A 21,232-nucleotide genomic window follows, 5' to 3' on the forward strand; every position below is an offset into this window, starting at 1 on the left:
AACACTCCCTTCAGGGTGAAGGAGACTCTCCTAAGTTGGAGACTTGCTGTCCTTTACCCCCAAGGTCGCGCAATCACAGCTTTCGGTACTGAGGTGTGCTACGAATCAATAAACAAACGCCTTGCGCAGCCCCTTCCAAAACGCCCCTTTTGAAGCGTCCCTGCACTGCCCAGCCCCGGGCCCAGCAGCTCCCCGGTCGTCCTAGGGACAGCGGCCGCTGAATGATCCCCGCCAGCCGCCCCGTCTCGCAGCAGCCCGAAGGCAGCCCGACCCGCCTGCCCGCCGCGGGCGGGCCCCGGACCCGCGCTGGGTCTGGCCGGAGGCGGCTCCGCCCGCACCTCCACGGGGCGGGCGGGGCTCAGCAGCAGCGGGCGGGGCAGCGGCAGCCCGCGAGCCGCAGCCCCAGCGCCCGGAGCCACCGACCGCCGGCATGGGGCTGGCGCTGCTCCTGGCGCTGCTTCTCTCCCGAGCCGGTAACTGCGCCCGCGGCGCGGGGCGGGCTGGGCAGCGCGGCGCGACACGACCCCGTCCCTTTCCCGGCGGGCAGACCGCGGCATCGCCCGCACCCCGGTCCCGCCGCGGGGCGGCCGCGGCTTGCGGGGGCAGCGCCGGGTCGCGGTCGCTGGGGTTGACCGCTGCTCCCCCCGGAGCCGGGCGGACGCGGAGCGCGTCCCGAGCGCGGCGCTCCCAGCCGCTGCCCGGCTCTCCCGGCCGCCGGCTCCAGCTGTCCCGGGCACAGGCGGCGGGTAGGAATACGCGATTTAAACAGGGAAAGGCGGCGGCTGCTGCTTTGGCCCGAGCGGGGAACCCCCGGTGTGGTTGTGGCCAAACTGGAGGGACGCTCTGGGGAGGGGACCGTCTACCCTGGAGGCGAGTCGAGAGGAGATGCCGGGAGCCGATCACTGAACGCCCCCGGACGGGCACAGCGCGGGGATTCATTCATCTGAGCCGATCCTGGCTGCGCCGCGCTCTCGCTGGCTTCGCCCAGAGCAGTTTTTGATACCTATCCCTCTGCGTTCGCCCTCTGGAATGCTTAAGGCCCATAGTTTTCCGAGACTAGGCTCGGTTTGCCAAGACCAATCCAAGGAACTCCTGCAGAGATGCAGCTGATTGTTCTACTCTGCCTCGTACTACTGCCAGATCACAAGAGCTGAGGATTGAAATTATTCCTTTTTCCAGTCTTCAGGGCTGATGTGACTAGGAATAAGGAAATTAGAAACTGCTCTGAACCATTGCTGGTTTCTGTCTTGGGGTGCTTTGCACTCAGAAAAAGCTGCAGCTTGTTGACTGCTAAAAGCCAGGCTGCTCCACTTAGACCACAGTAGCAACTGGAAGCCCCACGATTGCAAAAGATTTCCCATAATTTGCCATGTCCAAATGCCAATGCTTTTCTGGTAACTGTGTTTAATAAAGAAAGGGCTTCCCTTCTGTAACTATTGTCTCTTTAAATAGCGTGGTGCACCAGGGACAACAAGGTAGACATCTCTGTGACAGGACATTGGAACGGGGAGAATAAAGGTGTATTGTATTACCTATCCATTTTTTTCTAAGGCATAAATAATCATAATGTGTTAATTGGTTATTACTTATTTTGTAAACTACAGATGGGATTCCCATATACATACATCTTTAAGATGTTCTGCAACCTAAACCTACGTCTAAACCACAGATCTAAAAAAAGAATTAGCTTTCTCATTCTTTCACGTTACTGAACTACTAAGTCAAGATTTAAAAAAAAAAAAAATGAAATAACTTGCCAAACTTCAGGGCTTTCAACAATGCACAGCTAGTAAATGATGTCTATAGAGGAGGACTATTTTGAAGTTGAGGTTTAGAGCAGCTTCACCTGAACCCTGCATACAAATGCTGCATACAAAGCATTCCTGATGAGAGGAGTTTGAAAAGTCATCAGGTCTCTATGTAAGAGCCAGGTGAACTACAGAGTGCAGTAAGTTGCTAGAAGAGCAAAGAAAGTTGTACAAATGAGACAGAGGTACCTAGATAATATTACTGGGCTGTAGGAAAAGTAGAAACTTCGAGAAGCAGGCTGGCATGGAATTATGCATTCTACTGCTTACAGCAAATAAACTGATGAAGCGTGCAAAAATGAAGTGAGAGAACAAATTACAGGGGGAAGATGGTAGACTGGGAAATATGAGTACCAAGATTTCCCCCTAATTTATAGTGATGGCAGATTGAAATAGTACTACTGCACCTGCTGAAGAAGAGAATGATAGGTGAGATGATGTACCCAAAGATGTAAGGCTCAGCACAGTCATTTCCTAAAGCCGGGCAAGGAATATTGACCTGAAGGGAAGAAACATACCAGGCTCTATATAAATCTTACTAGGAAACTGTCTTGTTTCAAGACTTCATTGTACTTGTGCTGTAAACATAGGTTCATATACAGCAGAAATGAAGAAAGATTACAGACTGAATTCACCTACCCATGACAACATAATCATAAAATTATAGAAGGACTTGGACAGGAAGGGACCTTAAAGATCATCTTGACCTAAGACCTCTGCCATGGACAGGGACACCCTCCACTAGACCAAGTTGCCCCAGGTCCCATCCAACCTGGCCTTGGGCACTTCCAGGGATGCGGCAGCCACAGCTGCTCTGGGCAACCTGTGCCAGGCCCTTATCACCCTTTGAGTAAAGAACTTCTTCCTAACAGCTAATCTAAATCTTGCTGTTTTATTTTAAAACTGTTCCCCCTTGTCCTATCACTGTCTGCCTGTATGACAAGTTGCTATCTCTCCCTTTTTATAAGTCCCCTTTAAGTACTGGAAGGGGGCCCAGTGGAGGTCTCCCTGGAACCTTCTCCAGGCTGAATAACACCCGCTCTCTCAACCTGTCTCAGAGCAGGAGGTGCTTCAGCCCTCGGAGCCTCCTCTGGACCCATGCTAACAGGTTAATGCCCTTCCTGTGCTGAGGGCCCCAGGGCTGGACGCAGCACTGCAGGTGGGGTCTCACGAGAGAAGAACCTACTCCCTTGATCTGCTGGCCATGATGATTTTGATGCAGCTCAGGGCATACTTTTTGGGCTTCAAGTGCACATGACCAGCTCACCTCTGAGAACCCCCCAAGGCCTTCTTTGGAGGGCTGCTCTCAACTGGTTCATCTCCCAGTCTGGACTTGGGTCTGGGATTGGCCTGACCCAGGTGCAGCACCTGTACTTGGACTTGTTGAACTTCATGAGGTTCTTATGGGCCAAGCCTTCATCTGCATTTTTGGCAGGGATTTTAGGGACTGGGTTCTACGTCCTTTAATTGACTGCATATCAAGCCCTCCTGTATGAAGCCACTGACATCCTTTGTTAAGGATTCATTTTATTATGCAAAGAATACACATTCTTAAGTCTTCAGGCTCATTCAAGTGGTTGTTTTTATACCCTATAAATGGTTTTCTCAGTACATCTCCTAATGACCAGCATCTACTTTAGTAACTGCAGCAGCACTGACTCACAGTACACAATATGGTGTTACTATGTACTTACTGCGCTGTGGTTTTCAGTGCCCAGACAGAAGAGCTTCTTCAAAGCAGGCCTCAGCAACCCCAAGGTTTCACAGGGATTTACTAGTCCCTAAAATACAGAGCAATCCCTGATCCTGGCCAAGCTGAACAAAATTATTTTGGAGCCTTTTTATTTAATATTTTGTTCCCTCTTTCATTTATACTCTCCCTTTTTTTTTTTTTTTTTTTCTAAATGGAAACAGCTCTTGCTCCTTAACTACTCCATGTCAAAGATCCCAACAAGTTCTGTTTCTTGCAAGGGGTCCTTGTTGAAGACAGCATCCCTGCAGAACAATGACAAGGTGCTTGTGTGGCATTCATCTTGACTGGGGTCCTAACAGTCTTTTCTCTACTTGATCAGGAGACCTCATGACTCTGCCCAGCAGTGACTGTGTCATGGCAGAGCAGCTGTGCCTCTCGGACTCCACCTGCAATGCTACATACAGGACTCTGGAAAACTGTGCCCTGGCCAAGACTCGCCTCCTTTCCCTGGATCATGACAGCAGGGTCAGATGTCTGAAGGCAGAGCTTGACCTTGGGAACAGCTCCTTGCTGCACTGCAAGTGTCACCGGCGCATGAAGAGACAGGAGCACTGCTTACGCATTTTCTGGACTGTTCACTCCAGCATGACAGATGGTGAGATGAAGTAATAAAAATTTACAAGTTACTAGTAAGGCTGACCTCCACCCTCTAGCTGAAAACAACCATGAAAGTCCACTTCCCCGCACTGTAGGGAACCATATCTTCTAGTGGAGAGAATTCATTACTGCTCTGTTTGATAAGCAGAGAAAACTAATCTGGTATGGGACCAGTCCTTCAAATACACCAGCAACCCCAAGAGACAAAGACAGCTACACTGAGAGAGTTAGATTTAGTGCTGTGAAAAATACCTCAAAATGGTCCTGTCTGTCCATCGCTGAAAATGCATGCGATTGTGACACTTACTGCCATGGCATCCCTAAGTGTTCTGCTGCTCTCTTTTGTGGGATGCTTCTACTTGACCTCCCACTAGAGCCTGCCTATGCTGCTCAGCTCCTCACACTTACTGAAGCTGAAAAATCCAAATGACAACACAGACCAGTTTCAAGCTGGACAAAATGTAATGAGGGTTTTACACAGTAATAGCTTCTCATTTCCACAAGAACCATTCTTGGCATTTGGCTTTGAGTGAAACAGAGCATTTCTGAACTCCAGCCTGAGGAAAGAACCAGACATAAATAAGAAAAATATCCATTTAAGAACAAACAAACAAATAAATAAAGCTGGTCACAGAGCATTTCTCCCATCTCCCACTGCATTAAGTATCTTGTATCTTGCCTAGGTTATTTCAATTTGGAGACCTCTCCCTATGAGAATCCAGCAAATGAGGAACGCTGGAAGACAGATTATAATAAACTGGCAGCTCTGGTGTCAGGTAAGAATTGTAATGGTTACATGATAAAATGCTGCCCTCTCTTATCTTTTCACGGGTTGAAGATTATTAAGAACAATTTGGGGTAATGGCCCCTTTAATCAGAGGAATGCCTGCCCTGGCTACTTGCCTAAATTTTTCACTCCTACCGAGTGTAAATATAGCCACAGACACAGGCCCGTGAAACCAGTAATAATCCAAGATCCATTTTCTGAAACAAGCACCCTACTATGAACCAATAAAAAACCACTCTTTTGTAACTAGTGTAATTACAGTGTCATACTGCAGGCACATAGAAGGACCGGTTTTTGTTCTTTTTGATTTTTCAAATCTGACCATCAAGAAAGAAGTACTCCTGCTTCCATACAGAGTCTCTTCTGGAGACTTGCTTCATGGTTTTTGTGGGTTTTTTTTGGCTTTATAGGTTCACAGTTAGCAGGAGATGCAACAAATCCATGTCTGAGAGCAACACATGTCTGTAATCTGAGCAAGAAGTGTTTTCGACTGCGCACAGACTATGCCTCCATCTGCACCAAGGGAGCAGGAAGTGAGGATGTGTGTGACCGGCGCAAGTGCCACAGAGGGCTAAGGAATTTCTTTGAGAAAGTTCCTGAGGATTTCACCAAAAGGATTCTGTTCTGTCCATGTCAAGATGAATTCTGTGGAGAAAGACGTCGTAAAACTATTGTTCCTGATTGTTCCTTCCAGTATAACACTAAACCAAATTGCCTCTGGCTTCTGGACTCCTGCTTAGAAGACCATATCTGCAAGTAGGTGAGGTAGCAGAGGATATTATCCAGTAGAGCAGCATCAACACTGACGGTCTCACTTTCCTTCCTACAGATCCCGACTAGCTGACTTCCAACAAAATTGTCAACCTGTAGACGTGTCTCCGGATGGCTGCTCTGTGCACAACCATGCTGCATGCCTGCAGGCTTACATGGGCATGATTGGTAAGTGATGTCCGCAGGAACGTACAGAGTGGATGCTTTCAGGCCACAAACTTGAAGGCACTCTTTGATGCTGTGAAGGACTTCCTGGTCTCCTGCAGGAGGTAGTACTCAGTATACCCGTGAATATGCCTTACTAATTGATGCCAGTGCTCTCCTTTGCCTCGGAGGTAAATGCAGTCCAAAGAGAGCGCTTTCATGGCTTTTTTTGCTGTACTTTGCCCCATCCTTGCCTGAGATTTCTGGAATCCTCTTTGCATCATCAGCTAGTGCAAAGCGCTCTAAGTGCCTCATCAACAGCACTCTATGGGTTTGTGTGAACTGTCATTGTCATTCCTAATGCTGGAGTTACATGCCATCATCAGTGATTAAACACAGCATTCCATCATTGCCTGACTTTTAGACCCTTGATGACTTGGTAGTTTTGTGTGCACTGTGTTCTCACAGCCAGAACAAAGGACTACCAGCTGTTAGAAGGAAGGTCACCTTTGGTTTTAGTTATTTTCTATCTACCAACTTACTAAAACATTTTCAGAGTGGCTCAAAAGAGGATGTAAAGAGTAGAAGTACCTCAGAAGCTGTAAATCTAGACTGTACCTTCCATTTTTCCAGATGGCTCTGCTGGTGTTTTGCTACATGAACACCACCTGACTAACACTACAGGTGTGCAGCATTTGTTTGTCAAAAGGCACCTGGCTACACAGTGTTGCCAGCTACGAAAGAAGCAAGATTACCTTTTGCTGCCGTATATCAGTACCACAGCTGAGTCCACACAAGTCCTTCACATTCTAAAATAAAAATCCTTCACAATTTAATGCTTGCACCATTAAATTGCTTTCCCCCCATCAGTTGGCACTGAGCTCTGCAGATGCAGTTCTCACCATTGCTTCTGCTGTGTACACATCACAATTTAATGCTTGCACCAGCTTCAGTTCTCAGTACATCTCACTGAGTGCCTGAGTCAGGGGTAGCAATCTCAACACTTTCTCACAGCTCAGCAGACTCCAGTTAGGTTCCTCAAGCCTGGGCAACCTAGCTGACACTCCTGGCCTCGCCTGGGTAACATGCTTATCGCAGTAGAAGGCTTCTGCCTCCAGGGCAGTATTTCCTTTAGTACAACATGATTCTTTCAATAATGCTTCTTTCATCTCGGGGTTTGGGACAGGCACACCCATGACACCCAACTATGTCAGTAACTCCAGTGTGGCGGTCTCTTTGTGGTGTACGTGTGAGAACAGCGGCAACCAGAAGGAGAAGTGTGACCAGCTACTCAGCATGTTTGAGAGCAACAAATGCCTTGGTAAGCATCAGTCACATCACAGAGAAACATCTCAGCAGAGAGCAATTTAAATCCTGCGGTTTCAAGATCCTGTGTTGCAGTGCTCTTGTGTATAGTTCTATCTTCTGCAATGTCTCTGTGATCTCCTCTGCAACCTATGGGACCAGACAGGATCTGCTCTAAGTACTGTTTCTGTATCTTTTGGCAACATCTCTGTTCATCTCAAACACCCTTGAGGCTATTTCCAAACATCACTCAAATGAAGGGCACTGCAAAAACATCACCAAGGCGAGGTCAGACATGCTGTATCCATAGGTTGCTGAGTAACCACATCTGTGCACAAGGATTATGGGGTCAGGATTCCCCCCTCATCCTCTGTATCTGTATTCATCCCCGGCCCTCAGTCAAGATAAGTAGCTCCTGATGCAGCCTGTTGCTAGATTCAGTATAGCAGTTGCAAAAATCCTGTTACACGCAACTGTGTAATCCTAACTCTGTATTTCTTTTATCCCCCTAGCATTTTAGCAACATACCTTAATGAGATTTAAATATTTTATGTTTGTAAAAGCTTTAACAGGATATAAAAGAAAACAGCATAATTACATAAGTAATTAATATTTAAACCTACCTCCTGCAGTATATAAAAGCCTTACACCCAGCACTATAGACACATCTACAATTTAATCATCTCATCTGAGATACTACAAACCTGCCCCTTACAAAATATAGAGTTGGGAAAATCACAGAGGAACCCAAAGGTCTTCAAGTATAGTTCAAACTGTTTTTGCAGTCTGCTCAATCTCACAAATAAACCCACAAACTGACAGGCCATTTATGAAACAGAATAAGTATTTTCAAAATCTCACAGCCTGTGAGAGCCTTTCCTAAAGTAGCTTCCCTAGACTTCTGTTCACTAGACTCCAAGGTGTGCACAAGAAAAGCACTGTAAGACTCTTACTTTACTTCTGTTTGCAGAAAGTACCATTTGGTCTCAAATGCACCTGAAGCAGACAGCTCTAGAAAGACAGGAAGACTTACTTTATTCATCTTCCCTAAGCTTCCAAGGAGACAGTGCCAGCACATCTCTCTCTTCAGCAATGTCCCAGGTACGCAATGCTTTGTTGGCTTCACAAAGCAGTGGGTCAAGCAGCCTAGAGACAGTAGTTGAAAAACCTTGGATCTGGAAATATGTGGCTTTTGATATCAAACCAATGGATGCCACGTGCATGCAGAACACTGGACTACTCTACCGTAAGTTACTCCTTCCACAGATTAGCAGAAATAGAAGGCTTTATGTCTGGCCACAGGAGTTTCAGCAGTCACACATTAGTGCTCAGAACTAGAGGTTCCGCAGCCAGAAGTTTGAGCAAAATGTGTCTAACTGGGATTCATCCCTCCTTTTTATTTCCTAGGTGGCTGAAGGGAAGACACAGCAAGACAGCCCCGAACAGGGCAGTATGCCTATGGCCTCCTCTGTCTATTCTGGAACTGCTACTTCCTGGCCTTCTCTGGCTCTGCTCCTGTCCCTGTTGCTGAGCCCACATTAATGTGGCATAAATGGAATATTTTCTTCCAATATTATTAATATTATTCATATCCAGGCATGGCCCAATACAGATTTACCTTTGGGAAACAGAAGGCTTTCAGACAAGAAGAATGGCCTTAACCCAGAATGGCAGTCACTGGAAACCTGCCACATATTTGCACCCTGCTTTCCCCCTGTCAGTTTGCACTGAGCTCTGCAGGTACAGTTCTGCTTCTGCTGTGCGCATATTTTGAGTAACAGGCTAATGTTCCAACTTAATAGGTTCAATCAAAGGTCTGATTTCTTTCAGATCTTGTGCAGGGTTTGGTTTCTGACTCTAGGGATGACCTGACAATGTCTCCAACCACCCCACCATCTAGAGCTCCTCCTCAGGCAATCATTGCATGGTTTGGGTTTGAAGGGACCTTAGAAAATCATTTAGCTCCAACATCCCATTGCGTGGGCAGGGACCACCTTCCACTAGACCAGGTTGCTACAAACCCCATTCAACCTGGCCTTGAACACTTGAAGGCATGGGGCAAGCACAGCTTCTCTGGACAATCTATGCCAGTGCCTCACCACCCTCACAGGGAGTGATTTTTTCCTAATATTCAATCTAAACATACTGTCTTTCAGTTTAAAGCCACTGCTCCATATCCTGTCCCTAGAGGCCCTGGTAAAAAGTCTCTCTCTCTGTGCTTATCATCCCCCCTGATGTATTGAAAAGCCACAGCAAAGTCTCCACAGAGCCTTCTCTTCTCCGGGCCAAACTGTATCAACGGTGTCAGCCTTTCTTCATAGGAGAGGAGTTGCAGCCCTCTCCTAATTTTCATGGCCTCATCTGAACCTGCTTGAACAGGTCCATGTCTCTCATGTGCTGGGCACCCCAGAGTTGAGTGCTGACCTCTGGGTGCGGAGGTGGGGTGGGGTAGAGGGGAAGAATCTCCTCTCAGCCTGCTGGCCATGCTGCTTCTTTTTATGTAGCCCAGACTGCAGGATGGCTTTCTGGGCTGCAAGTGTGTTTTACTGTCTCATGTCTAGTTTTCCATCTATATCTTCCATGTATCCAAGTCCTTTCCCGCAGGCCTGCTCTCAATCCATTCAGTCCCCCACTCTGTACTGATACTGGGAGTTGTCCCAGACCAGGTGTGGCACCTTGCACTTGGACTTGCTGCATTTAATGAGTTTTGTTGGTGTCCACTTCTCAAGCCTATGAAGGCATAGAGTAGACCATATCATCCTAAAGACCAGAAGCCTGTGCTTCAGGGTGGGTTGCAAATAATGCTCAGTAAACATACATGTGAAGTCCCTGAGAAACACCATCTCTGAATTACTTTCAGCTCCCTTTTCAAATCCCTTCTTTTAAGTATTTGAAAAATACCTGTCCAGATCAAGAACACTACACTAGAGTTTATGCTCTGTTCTGTTTTGTCCCTTCAACATATACATAATTCATTATAGCAGCTAGCAACACACTTGGGCTTTGTTGTCCAAGATGAATGGTGCTCAGCTTCAGTAGATGTAGGCTTATCTAGCAAAAGATGATCTTGCTGGCTTCAGGACAAACGTTCTCTGTAGAGAGTGCATTTGGCTCATTGAAGGTGCATTGACCACAAAACCCTGGGACATTCAGTTGCAACAATCTCCTTCTACCTGTCCACATATTCAAGTTACCACTGTCCCCTCCCAGCCACCTGCCCTGTCTTCCTCCTCTGCCAAGCACTATTTCATGACCTGTTTATTCTGAATGTAAATGTGTGCGCTGTGTAATTGCTGTTAGTTTGTACTGCATTTGTCTGGTAAAACGTAGTGTTAAGTGAATATTGATTCCTGAGCATAGGTTAACAGTCTGAAATCAATTGTGTACAAGAGTTGCCTCATCAGCCAGCCTGCATTTTCATATAGTCAGAAACTGAGCTCAAAACAGCTCCTCCACGCACACATGTAGTGCCCATTGCTCATCCTGAGAGGCAACAGATCTGAACAATACTATACACATCCAAACAAGATTACAAGCCTGAACAGAGGCAGAATAGCCAAGTATTTATTTTTATCCTGTGTTTTATCTACTGCCTGGGAAACACTGGCTAGGTAGTATGCTGTGGTTCCCAGTCACTGTCAGACACCTTATTACAGACATCATAGTGTGTATCAAAGTAATTATCCTCTGCAGTGGTAATATTTACATTTCCAATTCCAGACCTCTGTTTATTTCCTATGCAGGTAGAGCAAAGAAATCATGCATGCAGCAGCATCATCTCCTTGTCACACAGAGAAGCAATGTATTATTTACATGCAGTAGGAATGAATATGTCTTAATAACCAGGACTACCAGTACTGGTATTTCTTATTACCAACGGAAATATGACTATTTGGAGCAAGAGACAGCACTGTTTCCACACGTTTGCTACCATTAGTTAATAAAAACAGAGCCCATGTAACCCTAATATAGTGTCTACATTAGGCTATCCTCCTCCATATGATGGGGTTTAGAAATGTGTCAAAAACCTTGACTGTAATGTAATATCATCTCTGGAAGTTAATGGAGAGTGGTAGGGAAGAAGAAAGTGTTCTTCTTTCCACTATTTCACACGACAGAGGGAATATTTGTGAGAATAATGGAGTAGATTTCTGAGTGATCTGTACCACGCACACTGGTACGCAATGTACTGCATTGATCTTCCGCTCATCTGCATTGTGATCTTTCCTCTTTCCCAAATTCCGCGGTGTAAGACAGATTGATCTACAAAAAGGGATTAACATTTTCTTGTTCATGTTTAGGGCACTAACTCCCTACTAAGAAGGTTATGGATTGCAATTGCAGTCTTCTGTCATACCCCAAATTGTTCAGGAAAATTTTTGCCACTTGGACAAATTGTGGTCTAGATTGAAATTGAAGCAAAACATGTCAGTTTGTTTGGTCTTTTCCAAGTGCTCTGTGTCTCTTTTTCATGCACCTTTATATACACAGCTGCCTCTCAGCTTGTTCATCAATACCTGCAAGCAAAATTCACTTCTAACTACACCTTTATTCACAGGTACTCACACTGTTGTATGTACAAACCCATTTTCCCTTAGACTTTTCTAACACCTGATCTCCAAATATCATGGTTTTTCAACTACACAGCATATATGCATGCACAACTTAACGGCTACTGGAAATGTCGTGCCAGTGTCACTATCAATTCAGTTCTGTTAGCACCACCAATGTTCCAAGACTGGCACATTTCCTAAACCCATTCAGAACAGCTTACTAACCATATGACAGGGCAATTAACAAGCCCCCCTCAGCTTATTTTCCTGGAAAGTGGAAAACAACATCCTGTGAGCACCTGTGGTCTCACAAAAGATAATCCACATAACACAAAAAATTATCCAATAAAAATTCTCGTCCAGACAGTCTTAACAATGAGCATTCAGCAAGCATATACAAGGAGGGAACCTTCTAATTATTGTAATGTAGATTATTTTTTAAAGAGTAAAACAATGTGAGGTCTGACTAATAAAATTCATCTTGCAACTCTAGAAGTCTCCTGCCTTCCTTTGCATTTCATACAAGCTACACTCCTTGTCTCCACTGCTGGGGTCATTATGGAACAGAAATGTAAAGAACAGAATTTAGAATCTCTTACAAAGCAATCTTGACAACTTTTGCAGATATCACTCATGGTCAGGTACTTCAGATGTGGCTTCTAGAACTCTGATAGAGCCTTAGAACTTTTAATACGATCTAATGTAGCATTTACAAAGGGCATTCATGTAGTCCTCCAGCCACCTGTTAGATACGTGGTTTCTTGTGACATGTGGGAGAAACAATTTACATTTCTTGCCCGAGGTCATAAGCAAGATGCTGCCAGAGATAAACCTTGATTTTGCAAGTCCAAAATTAGTGTCCTCGCATCATTCCCACTGCCACCAAGAAATGCCCATGTTTTAATAAGGATCAAGTGGCTGCAGTTTTCCTTTTGGAAGGGGGAACAATATGTTATTGCAGGTGATGAAAACTCAAGCACCGTTGGTTTCAAACAGTGACTCCTGGCTACAGATCCCTGGTACACCTCTCAAAATCAGCTGACAATAAAATGGAACTTTCAGTTGATTGGAAAGGCTTACGGGTTCGGCATCTATAAAGAATGAAAGTATCTTTTTCAGTACATCCTAAAAATCATGTCACTCTGCCAAAATGGTAGGCAACTTTACACAAGAATAAAAAGGAGAATTGTCAAAGTAATCTTTGAGGTGTCCATGAACCAGACAAAGCTTTTTGGGACAACAGCAAAGAAAGGAAGCCAATCAGCTCTGCTGAGCTCCACAGGATCGTTCAGCACTGCTGTGGAATCACAACCCACAGCTATTCCACAGCTGCTTCCCCCAGTGAAACAGATCCTGGTAAATACAATCAGAGGCTAATCACTTCTACCCCAGGGACTTTGTGGCTGAACCTTTTTTCATTTGAGGCAGAGTCAGTTGAGGCTGAGCTTGGTTAGTCTCTAATGGAAGCTCTTCTGATAGGTGATTAGCTCTCCTCCAGGAAGTGACTTGATGTTTGGGTTTCTTGCAAACCCCAGGGTTAGCAGAGGTCAGGGGATGCTGCACTTTCTCCAAGTGCCTCCATGAAAATAGCCCCACATACTTTCCATTTACAGCTGATCACCTCCATTATCCCCAAGCTCGGAGGAGATGATCAGCAATTGTTAAGTGCTTGAATCAGACTAATATCTCACTGCTAATTCCCCCAGTAATGGGAATCTAAATTCCTGGTAAACAAACGGACTACTTTTCACAGGCAGGGATGAATGCCAAAAGCCTAATATTAGAGCTTTGGAACTAAGGCTTTTAGAGCAATCTTGTCCACTCGAAGATGTTTAATGACATTATGTATTGAATAATTAGAAAATGAAGGCCTGCTTGGAATCAATGGGTTACTGTCGATTAAGATGACAAAGGGGCTGTACCCTTTTTTAAACAAGTTTATACTAAAATGGTGTACCTGATAAATGGGTCTGATAACTACGTCTTTACCTTTGGGCAGAACAAGCAGACATTAAGGTTGCACAAAATAATTGTGTGACTTTTGGCTCATCTTTCTTCCCATTGGTCCCACCTGTTTTCCTGTAAGGCATGTGAATCAGATGTTCCTCTCCCCATCAGATGACAAAATTTATTAAGCAATGCTCAAATTACTTACTCTGCTGGAGAGAAAATCATCTTTGCCTTTGCTTTACTGTATGGCCAGAATCACAGAGTTCACACCATGAGATACTTGAAGAGCTAAGAGGTATGGACTGGACCCTTTAGAAGCACTTTGCAAGAAGAATTGCTACTGGGCCTGAGAACACAAGAGAAGATTATTTATTTACAGAGATAACTCTAAAAGGACTGAGAAATGTTCTATGATACTATGACTGAATCAAAATTGATTAGTAAGTCACGTGACATCCTTATCTCCAAATTGAAGAGATAAAGGTTTGAAGGGTGCACAAATTGTTGAATAAGGAATTGGCTGGATGGATGAAACCAGAGAGTTATGGTCACTGGCTCTATGTCCACACAGGCTGAGCAAAGTACCGCTGTACTCTCCCCCTCTTTCAGCATTTTTTCCCCACCAGTCTAATACTTAAATTACTTTATCTTCAATTTAAGTTTGCCCATTATATGCTGGTATTATATGTCACTGAGCTTCACTGCAAGAAAGTGAAATTTCTTTAACCATCTGTGCACAGTTACCTGTTCTCCAGCTTTCCAAACCATCATCTTCTTCCTTTTTTTTCCCCCTCTCCCTAAAGTATCTTTTGATTAACTGAAGTCAATTTTGCTAAGTGCTAGTGGCTCTAAGAAGCTTGTTTTTTCAATAATCCCCAGGGTTCCATTATGTTTTCAGGGCTACAAAACAGGAATTGCTCAGTCTTTCTGAAGAAATGCAGCAGCTAATTCTTCCAGACACAAGCTCTTTTGATTTCACACCCATCATTCCAAATAAGAGTATGTGCACCTATTGTGATAGTTCTAGCAGAAATCAGCTAATAGATTTCCCATCTTTTTTTCTCAATTTAAATCCATTCTTGTGCAAAAAATTTAATGCAAAAAGAATCCAGTTCCACGGATACACTACACAACCAATTGCTATTCTACTCCCATCTAAGAGCTGCAGTGGTATCACAACAGAAGTGCTGTTGTGCACCGAACACTTAATTTTTAATATGCAAATACAGATCACAATGTAAATGGAACTAATACAGAACTACAAGCCGCAGTGAAAATGTCAGTTTTCTCACAGAAAGGCCCTGAGAGAAAGATTATGTCTTGTTATGAAGCAATTTACTAAAATATTTGGAGTAATATCTGAGCTGGTTTATTCATACTGTGTAGGACATAATAGTCCCCCTACAAGGTTGAAATGTTAACACAAAGAGACCAAGGCTGGCCTGTCTTCTCAAGCGTCACTGAGTTACATCTTCTGTCTGGTAAATCAGACACAATAAATAGGTAATGAAAGGGAAAAGATGTTGAGTTGATTGATTTACTAGACTGTTTTTCTTTTATTTTTAACTGATCTCAGCAGATGTCACCAGGAGTCCTGCTATTACTCATGATAGCACAGTATTGCTCAGGTATCCGCCCGAGTCTGTATTTAATTCAGATTTTCAAGCGTGAACTTTTGGATTCAGATTCCAGTTGCCCGTGGTAAGGTATTTCCAAGACTGAATCTAATGCCCTGTTTTAATTTTTCCTCTTCAGATGTCATAAGAGAGATGCTCCAGTCCCCACAGCAAGAGAAAACAGTTTCCTGCAGCACTTGTCACTGGGTTTGAAGCTTCTACGAAGGTGAAAATGTGAGACAATCGATGTTCAATTCACATAATTTTTCCTGAGACTCCTAAAGAAAAATGGGAAAATACATATGTGGCAACAGCACACATAATGAACCCAAACAGCTGCTCACGATGAACTTCTGCAAACTAGTGTCTTTAACTTATTAAGTGATGAAAAAAACCATGAATTTTATTTTTTTCATATGTTGACATCAAAATATCCTGAGAAACTGAAAACTGAGAATTCGTGGCTTTGTAATTTTGACAACACGGTTTCATAAGCAGATTTCCTATTCCAATCTAGCAATGTTCTTAGCTTAAGTCACTTATGTCTCAGTTGTTTCCTAACCTAAACCATACAAAATGACCCATTGTCCTCAGGTCTTAAATAGCCCATCTTTATCTCAATTTACACCTTTCTTGGCAGCCTCAGATCAGTCAAAGGAGCTAATAGGAAGGAAAGGTTAGAAAAGCACCCAGTCAGTGAACCTGCTCTGGACAGGCCTCCCAGCAGCACAAGCCCTGGAAAAACAGAAATGGAGACAGCAGAAAGATAAAGTTGCTTCACAAGGTATTTAAAAGGAAAGTCAATCCTTTTGATGGTCTATTTTGCACAGACTGACTGACTGAATCTGGGCAAAATGTAACAGAAGGACACACTTCATAACACAAACAAGCGGACAGCTTCAAGCATGAGGCTCTTTTTCAGCCTAATGCAGATGTCAGTTAATTAGAGTAGAAGGGTATATGATTAGCAGCCAAATCAATATAAAAGGAATTAAGAGCTTGAATGGCAAGCTTTCCTGCTTCCCAGCACGGCACCCGGGGCTGTATTTAGCTAAAATTCAATCCACATTAGCGGACAATCAGTATAGCCTCGTGTAGTCTTGTATGAGGATGTCTTCTTGAAATATTTTAATTGGACTCTCTAGTGTTATCAGTGCTAAACAAGATGTCAGATTAATGTAGATGACTTCTCAAATGGGACTGGCAGCCCACAGGCTAGAGAAGCACATTTACTTCTATTAAAACCTCACTGGTTTTCCAACATATATTAATAGTATTATTTTCACAGACTCCTTAAGAGTGGCTGAAAAGCATCTTTACATACAACTGCTCCATCCTGTACAACTCAGCAGACCCAAGACTGGTAACAGTAGATTCACCCCTTTTTGCCATTTCAGGCTTCATTACTCAAGAGCCCATCAGTCATACCACAATGACTGTTTTTACTCTGTATTTAACACCTCTGCAGAGAGTTTAAATCTAAATTGAAAGCAGAAAATCTAAAATTCTCAACTGAGAACTCCTGTAACTGGTATGATATTTGAAATGGCAACATTACATGTTGCAGCATACACTTCTCATTACAAAAACTGAATCCACTTCCCATTCTGCTGCAACACTGTCTTGGTCCCCCAATCAGAAAGTTATTTTTACTGTTGAATTTTATCTTTTAAGGCAGCTTACAGCAGCTACACTGCAAATTTTCTGCACTGTAGAGTGGATGTTGCAAAACAAAATTAAATCTTTTCCCTGAAATGTTTTATCTAACAAGATCAGAAACAAGTAGATCCAGAGAAGGACAGTAGTCAGTGAAAATTCCTAAGTTTATATCAATGCAATCTGTGTAGCTTTAAAATGTCATATCACTTTCACTCTGTGCCTTGGAAAAAACATGAAGCCATTATTTCTCCCCAGTAATAAATCATCTAAGCAATCTAGTACTTTCTGTAATGGAAGAGCTATACACTGTATCTTCCATTACCTTCCAGTTTAATTAAATATTCCTTGAATAAATCTTGTGCTTACACTCTTGTGACATGCTATCAGTGCTGACTTCTCCATTTATAAAATGGCTGGATTCAGCCCAACCGTCCCTGCTTACTCTACCTGTCACTCACTGAAAACTCCAGACTCTCAGTCCTTCTTGGACTCTTCTTTGCTAGTTACTGATTTGATGCACGTGTAGAACTGAATTAATCATACCAGCTATGGTACCAACATACCTCTTACAGCTTGCTTCTTTGGAGTGGCCAAGAGATTGAAGGAGGACAGGACACCAACATTTTTTGAAGTGAAAGTACTAGAAGAAATGCAATTTATGAAGCAGCAACACAAGCACTTGGTTTAGGTTCAGTTTTCTGTCAGGCAGAAAACATTGATTCAGTCAGCATGAAAAGCCTCCTCTTTGCTTTTGAATACAGAATCTTCTTACCCATCTCCCTTAGTTCAACAGCAGTGTGGGAAGATGACTGTAGACAAATATTAAGCAATTTTAAAATATGAGTATCCTTCAAATGGCTATACATTTCTAGCCCACTGAAACACCATGGTGATTGAAGCTTAACCTGCTGCTTTGCTTTTAGTGATAACAGACAAGAGGAGAATATATGTTCAGCTGTCTTCCTTCAGCAAATGAAGGAATATAATTCAGAGAGGATGCTGTAGTAGTGTAAAACACTATTAACTTAATGATTTTAGTCATCCGACCAAATGACAATATGCAACCTTGGAAGAGATGGCCTGAAGAGCCATAAAAGTTATTCCACATCATGTCAGCATAGAATGAGGTTAAACAGCAAATCATGTGCCACTGGGAGCAAACCTACATAAAGAGGTATTTTTCTTTCGTGAACCAAGGCAGTTAGCAGGAATTGCTGTAATGCTGTATTTTGATATGTGCTTATGGTTACTGGGATTCATCCTAACTTTTCATAGTGATAAAAAAGCAATCTAGTTTTGTCAAAAACATCCCTACAAATTCCCATATATTGCATCTCCATTATAGAGATGCAATCTAGTAGGCTTTGTGGGGATTTTATATTTCCTGTTCTTAAAAGGGAGGAAAAAAAGACATAATCCATACACATGTTTAAAATACTTTAACAAACCGGGCATCTAGACAAAATTCACAAAACTCTCACAGAAATAGTTTAAAAGCATGAATTACAAGAAAAGAAATACTTCAATGGCTAGAGGTAGCACTGAACATATTAGTGTCAGAGTAAAACTGGAAGTCCTTATTACCTCAATTTCTGTTGGCCTGTGGAAAATTCATAGGAAACAAGCTGTCACCAAAGCGACTATTAGGATTTTAGGACTTTCTAATCCACCATAACGCAGCTAGCATGAGACAATTTTAATATCCTAAATTCTGTTTCAGAACAGTATCACTCTCAAATAAAGAAAATAAAGTCAATTTTGTGCAGAACATACTTTAGAAATACTTAACGTAATTTTCCTCAGGATGTCTAGTGTGATACACTGATACACCAAGGAAATAAATTTTGCATTTGTAACAGATCCAGCGACAACAGAAAACACTTTTGCAGCAACTCATCAACATGGAAGAAGTCTACATGCCCACTGCTTTATCTTCCATCCAAATTAGTACACCTCAGTTAACAAGCTAGCAATTTTAATCTAATTAGCAGAGGTTAAAAAAGCCTTGTAATCTAGCACTGCTACTCCAAGTATTTACTTGGATACTCATGATGTCCTCAGAAATTCTTCACTTGAGCAAGGTGTGCAAACCATTATGTTCCAAAAGAACTGGTGAAATTTTGAGAATCATCACAACTATACTGAAAAGTTTATTAGAATTCATTTTTTCACCACAGCAGTAGAAAATAACCTGCTAAAAAACATTCTAAACTTCATTCTAACAACAGACCTATGAAGCAGAAAGAAAATTACTTTCTTAATATACACGCACATTTATGCTGGGGGCCAGCCAAGCTAGAAAGGTGCTCTGCAGGAAAGGACCTTGATCCTGGAGGCAGCAGGCTGCACACAAGCCAGGAGTGTGCCCTAGCTGCAGATGGAATGGGATGCATTAGGAAGAGCATCGCTAGCAGGTCGAGGGAGGTGATCCTGCCCCTCTACTCAGCATTGGTGAGGCCACACCTGGAGTGCTGTGTCCAGCTTTGGTCTCCCCAGTACAGGAGAGACATAGACCTATGGCAGAGAGTCCCACAGAGGGCCACAAAGATGATGAACCAGAAACATTTCACAAATGAAGGAGGTTTTTATAGTAGTTCAAAAAGCTTTCTAAAGTACCATGTTTTATACACATTTCTTTCTATCACATACAGGTTTTTTTCCTGCAGGAGTAAAGGACAACACACAACCCATGAGCTCTGTTTCATAAACTCTTGAACTATCCTTCATTTACTCACCTGCTGAACTTCTACTTACTCCGGCTATTAAAAAAACCCTAAATCAAACAAAACCAAAAGCAAGCAAACAAGGAAAAAAGCAAAATCAAATCCAAATCAAACCTAGGTGACTCTCTTCACTTTATCATCTTGCTCAAACATTAGCTAGGATTTCTGCTCTTGAGCAGTGATGATGATGCTCACCAACTCTCATAAGCTATCCATAGCTGCCAAGGTAAGCTATTTTCAAGGTAAATTCTACTAAGACATCCAGAGTACCAACATCTTCAGCCTATTTGTGAAGATGGTAGCCACATCCTTGGGACAACTATCCACCTCTGTTTTGGTCTTGTTATCCAGTACATACAGCTCTACTTTGCACTATGCCTTCATTTGCCTCACAGGAACTGTTATGTAGAAAACAGTCAGAACATTCTTTTCTGGAAATTCACTGGTTTTATAGCAGGTATATAAATAATTGCTTTTTCACTGACACAGTATGCAGAAAATACTAAACACTAAAGGTTCAAAAGAACGTTAAAGAAACATGTTTTATTTGAAAAGATCAAGTTGATGATGACATCCTTCCTATTAAATATATCCTCTCAGTAACAAATGTGAAATGGAAATACTAGCAAGCATTCTGATTTTGTGTTGCACTGAGCAGCCAGAAGTCCCGTCTTACAATCAGGAAGAGCTGTGGGTACCAGGCATTTAGTTATTCTGTAAGGTCAAAACTGTATAAAATGGTACTGCCTTAAAACATGGTAATGGATTGCTGTTCACCAAGAAACATCCTTCTGTTTTCTCAAATGGAGAGTAAGTATAATGAAAAGGGGGGGGGGAAAAATGCCTGAACAGACCAACTATAAATAAGCATTTGCAGAAAGAACTTCTAAGTTTCCTGACATTAGAAATCTATTTGGACTTGCTCAGTAACAAAGCTCACACATAAAGAAACTACCAGCATCTAAAAATCAAAAGCATCTAAAAATACAAGCATAAAAATCAAATTTTTTATATTTTTTTTTACCAGCAGCACTATTTACTTCCCTCCTAGAGGGAGGGTAGGAAAAAAAATATCAGTGCATATCAATAACTTCTATTTATTCCAGCATAAGCTTTCACCAATAACAAAAGGGGCAGTTCTGCCTTCCCAAATTCACTTGCCTCACTCTTGACTTCAGTCGCCCTATATACTACTCCTTGTATCGTCTCCAGACTCCCTCCTTCTCCTCCTCAAGGATGCACAGCAGCACACCCAATGCAACCCAATCAAACAAATTCCTAGTTCCTAACTAGGAATTCAGCCTAATTGTAATTTTGACAACTGGTTAAAACAAAATTATTGGTCTCCTGAAAAGGGAGCAAGTTCATGCTCCATTAAATAGGGAACTGCAGTTTAGCAAGAATATGAAGGTTCTTGAATAACAGCATATTAAGTATCTGAATGATTCTTTACAAACTCACTGTGATATCCAGAGGTCTTAGTGGGCAATATGCTAAGAAAATGGTGCATACTGGTTTTCTCAGAGCGTATGGGCTAGATATGCACTCCCAACTGCTACTTCCACG

General features: G+C 42.9%; 1 protein-coding gene across 1 annotated transcript; it reads left to right on the forward strand.

Moving 5' to 3' along the window:
- Positions 1-369: 369 nt before the first annotated feature.
- GFRA3 (GDNF family receptor alpha 3) lies at positions 370-12,210 on the forward strand. Its single transcript, XM_015642256.1, has 8 exons — positions 370-473; positions 3,881-4,156; positions 4,842-4,934; positions 5,356-5,701; positions 5,775-5,884; positions 7,047-7,181; positions 8,136-8,266; positions 8,573-12,210. Exons 1-8 carry the CDS (start codon positions 431-433, stop codon positions 8,705-8,707), a joined length of 1,269 nt encoding a protein of 422 aa, XP_015497742.1. The 5' UTR covers positions 370-430; the 3' UTR covers positions 8,708-12,210.
- The last annotated feature ends 9,022 nt before the right edge of the window (positions 12,211-21,232 follow it).

This window comes from Parus major, chromosome 13, assembly GCF_001522545.3.
Source record: "Parus major isolate Abel chromosome 13, Parus_major1.1, whole genome shotgun sequence".
Classification (NCBI taxonomy): Eukaryota; Metazoa; Chordata; class Aves; order Passeriformes; family Paridae; genus Parus; species Parus major.

What these genes read in the sequence shown, in the direction of transcription:
- GFRA3 (XM_015642256.1), top strand. Translation starts at nt 431, where the DNA reads ATGGGGCTGGCGCTGCTCCTGGCGCTGCTTCTCTCCCGAGCCG. An exon ending in TCACTCCAGCATGACAGATG is followed by an intron (nt 4,157 to 4,841) that starts GTGAGATGAAGT and finishes TATCTTGCCTAG; the next exon opens with GTTATTTCAATTTGGAGACC. An exon ending in ACTGGCAGCTCTGGTGTCAG is followed by an intron (nt 4,935 to 5,355) that starts GTAAGAATTGTA and finishes TTGGCTTTATAG; the next exon opens with GTTCACAGTTAGCAGGAGAT.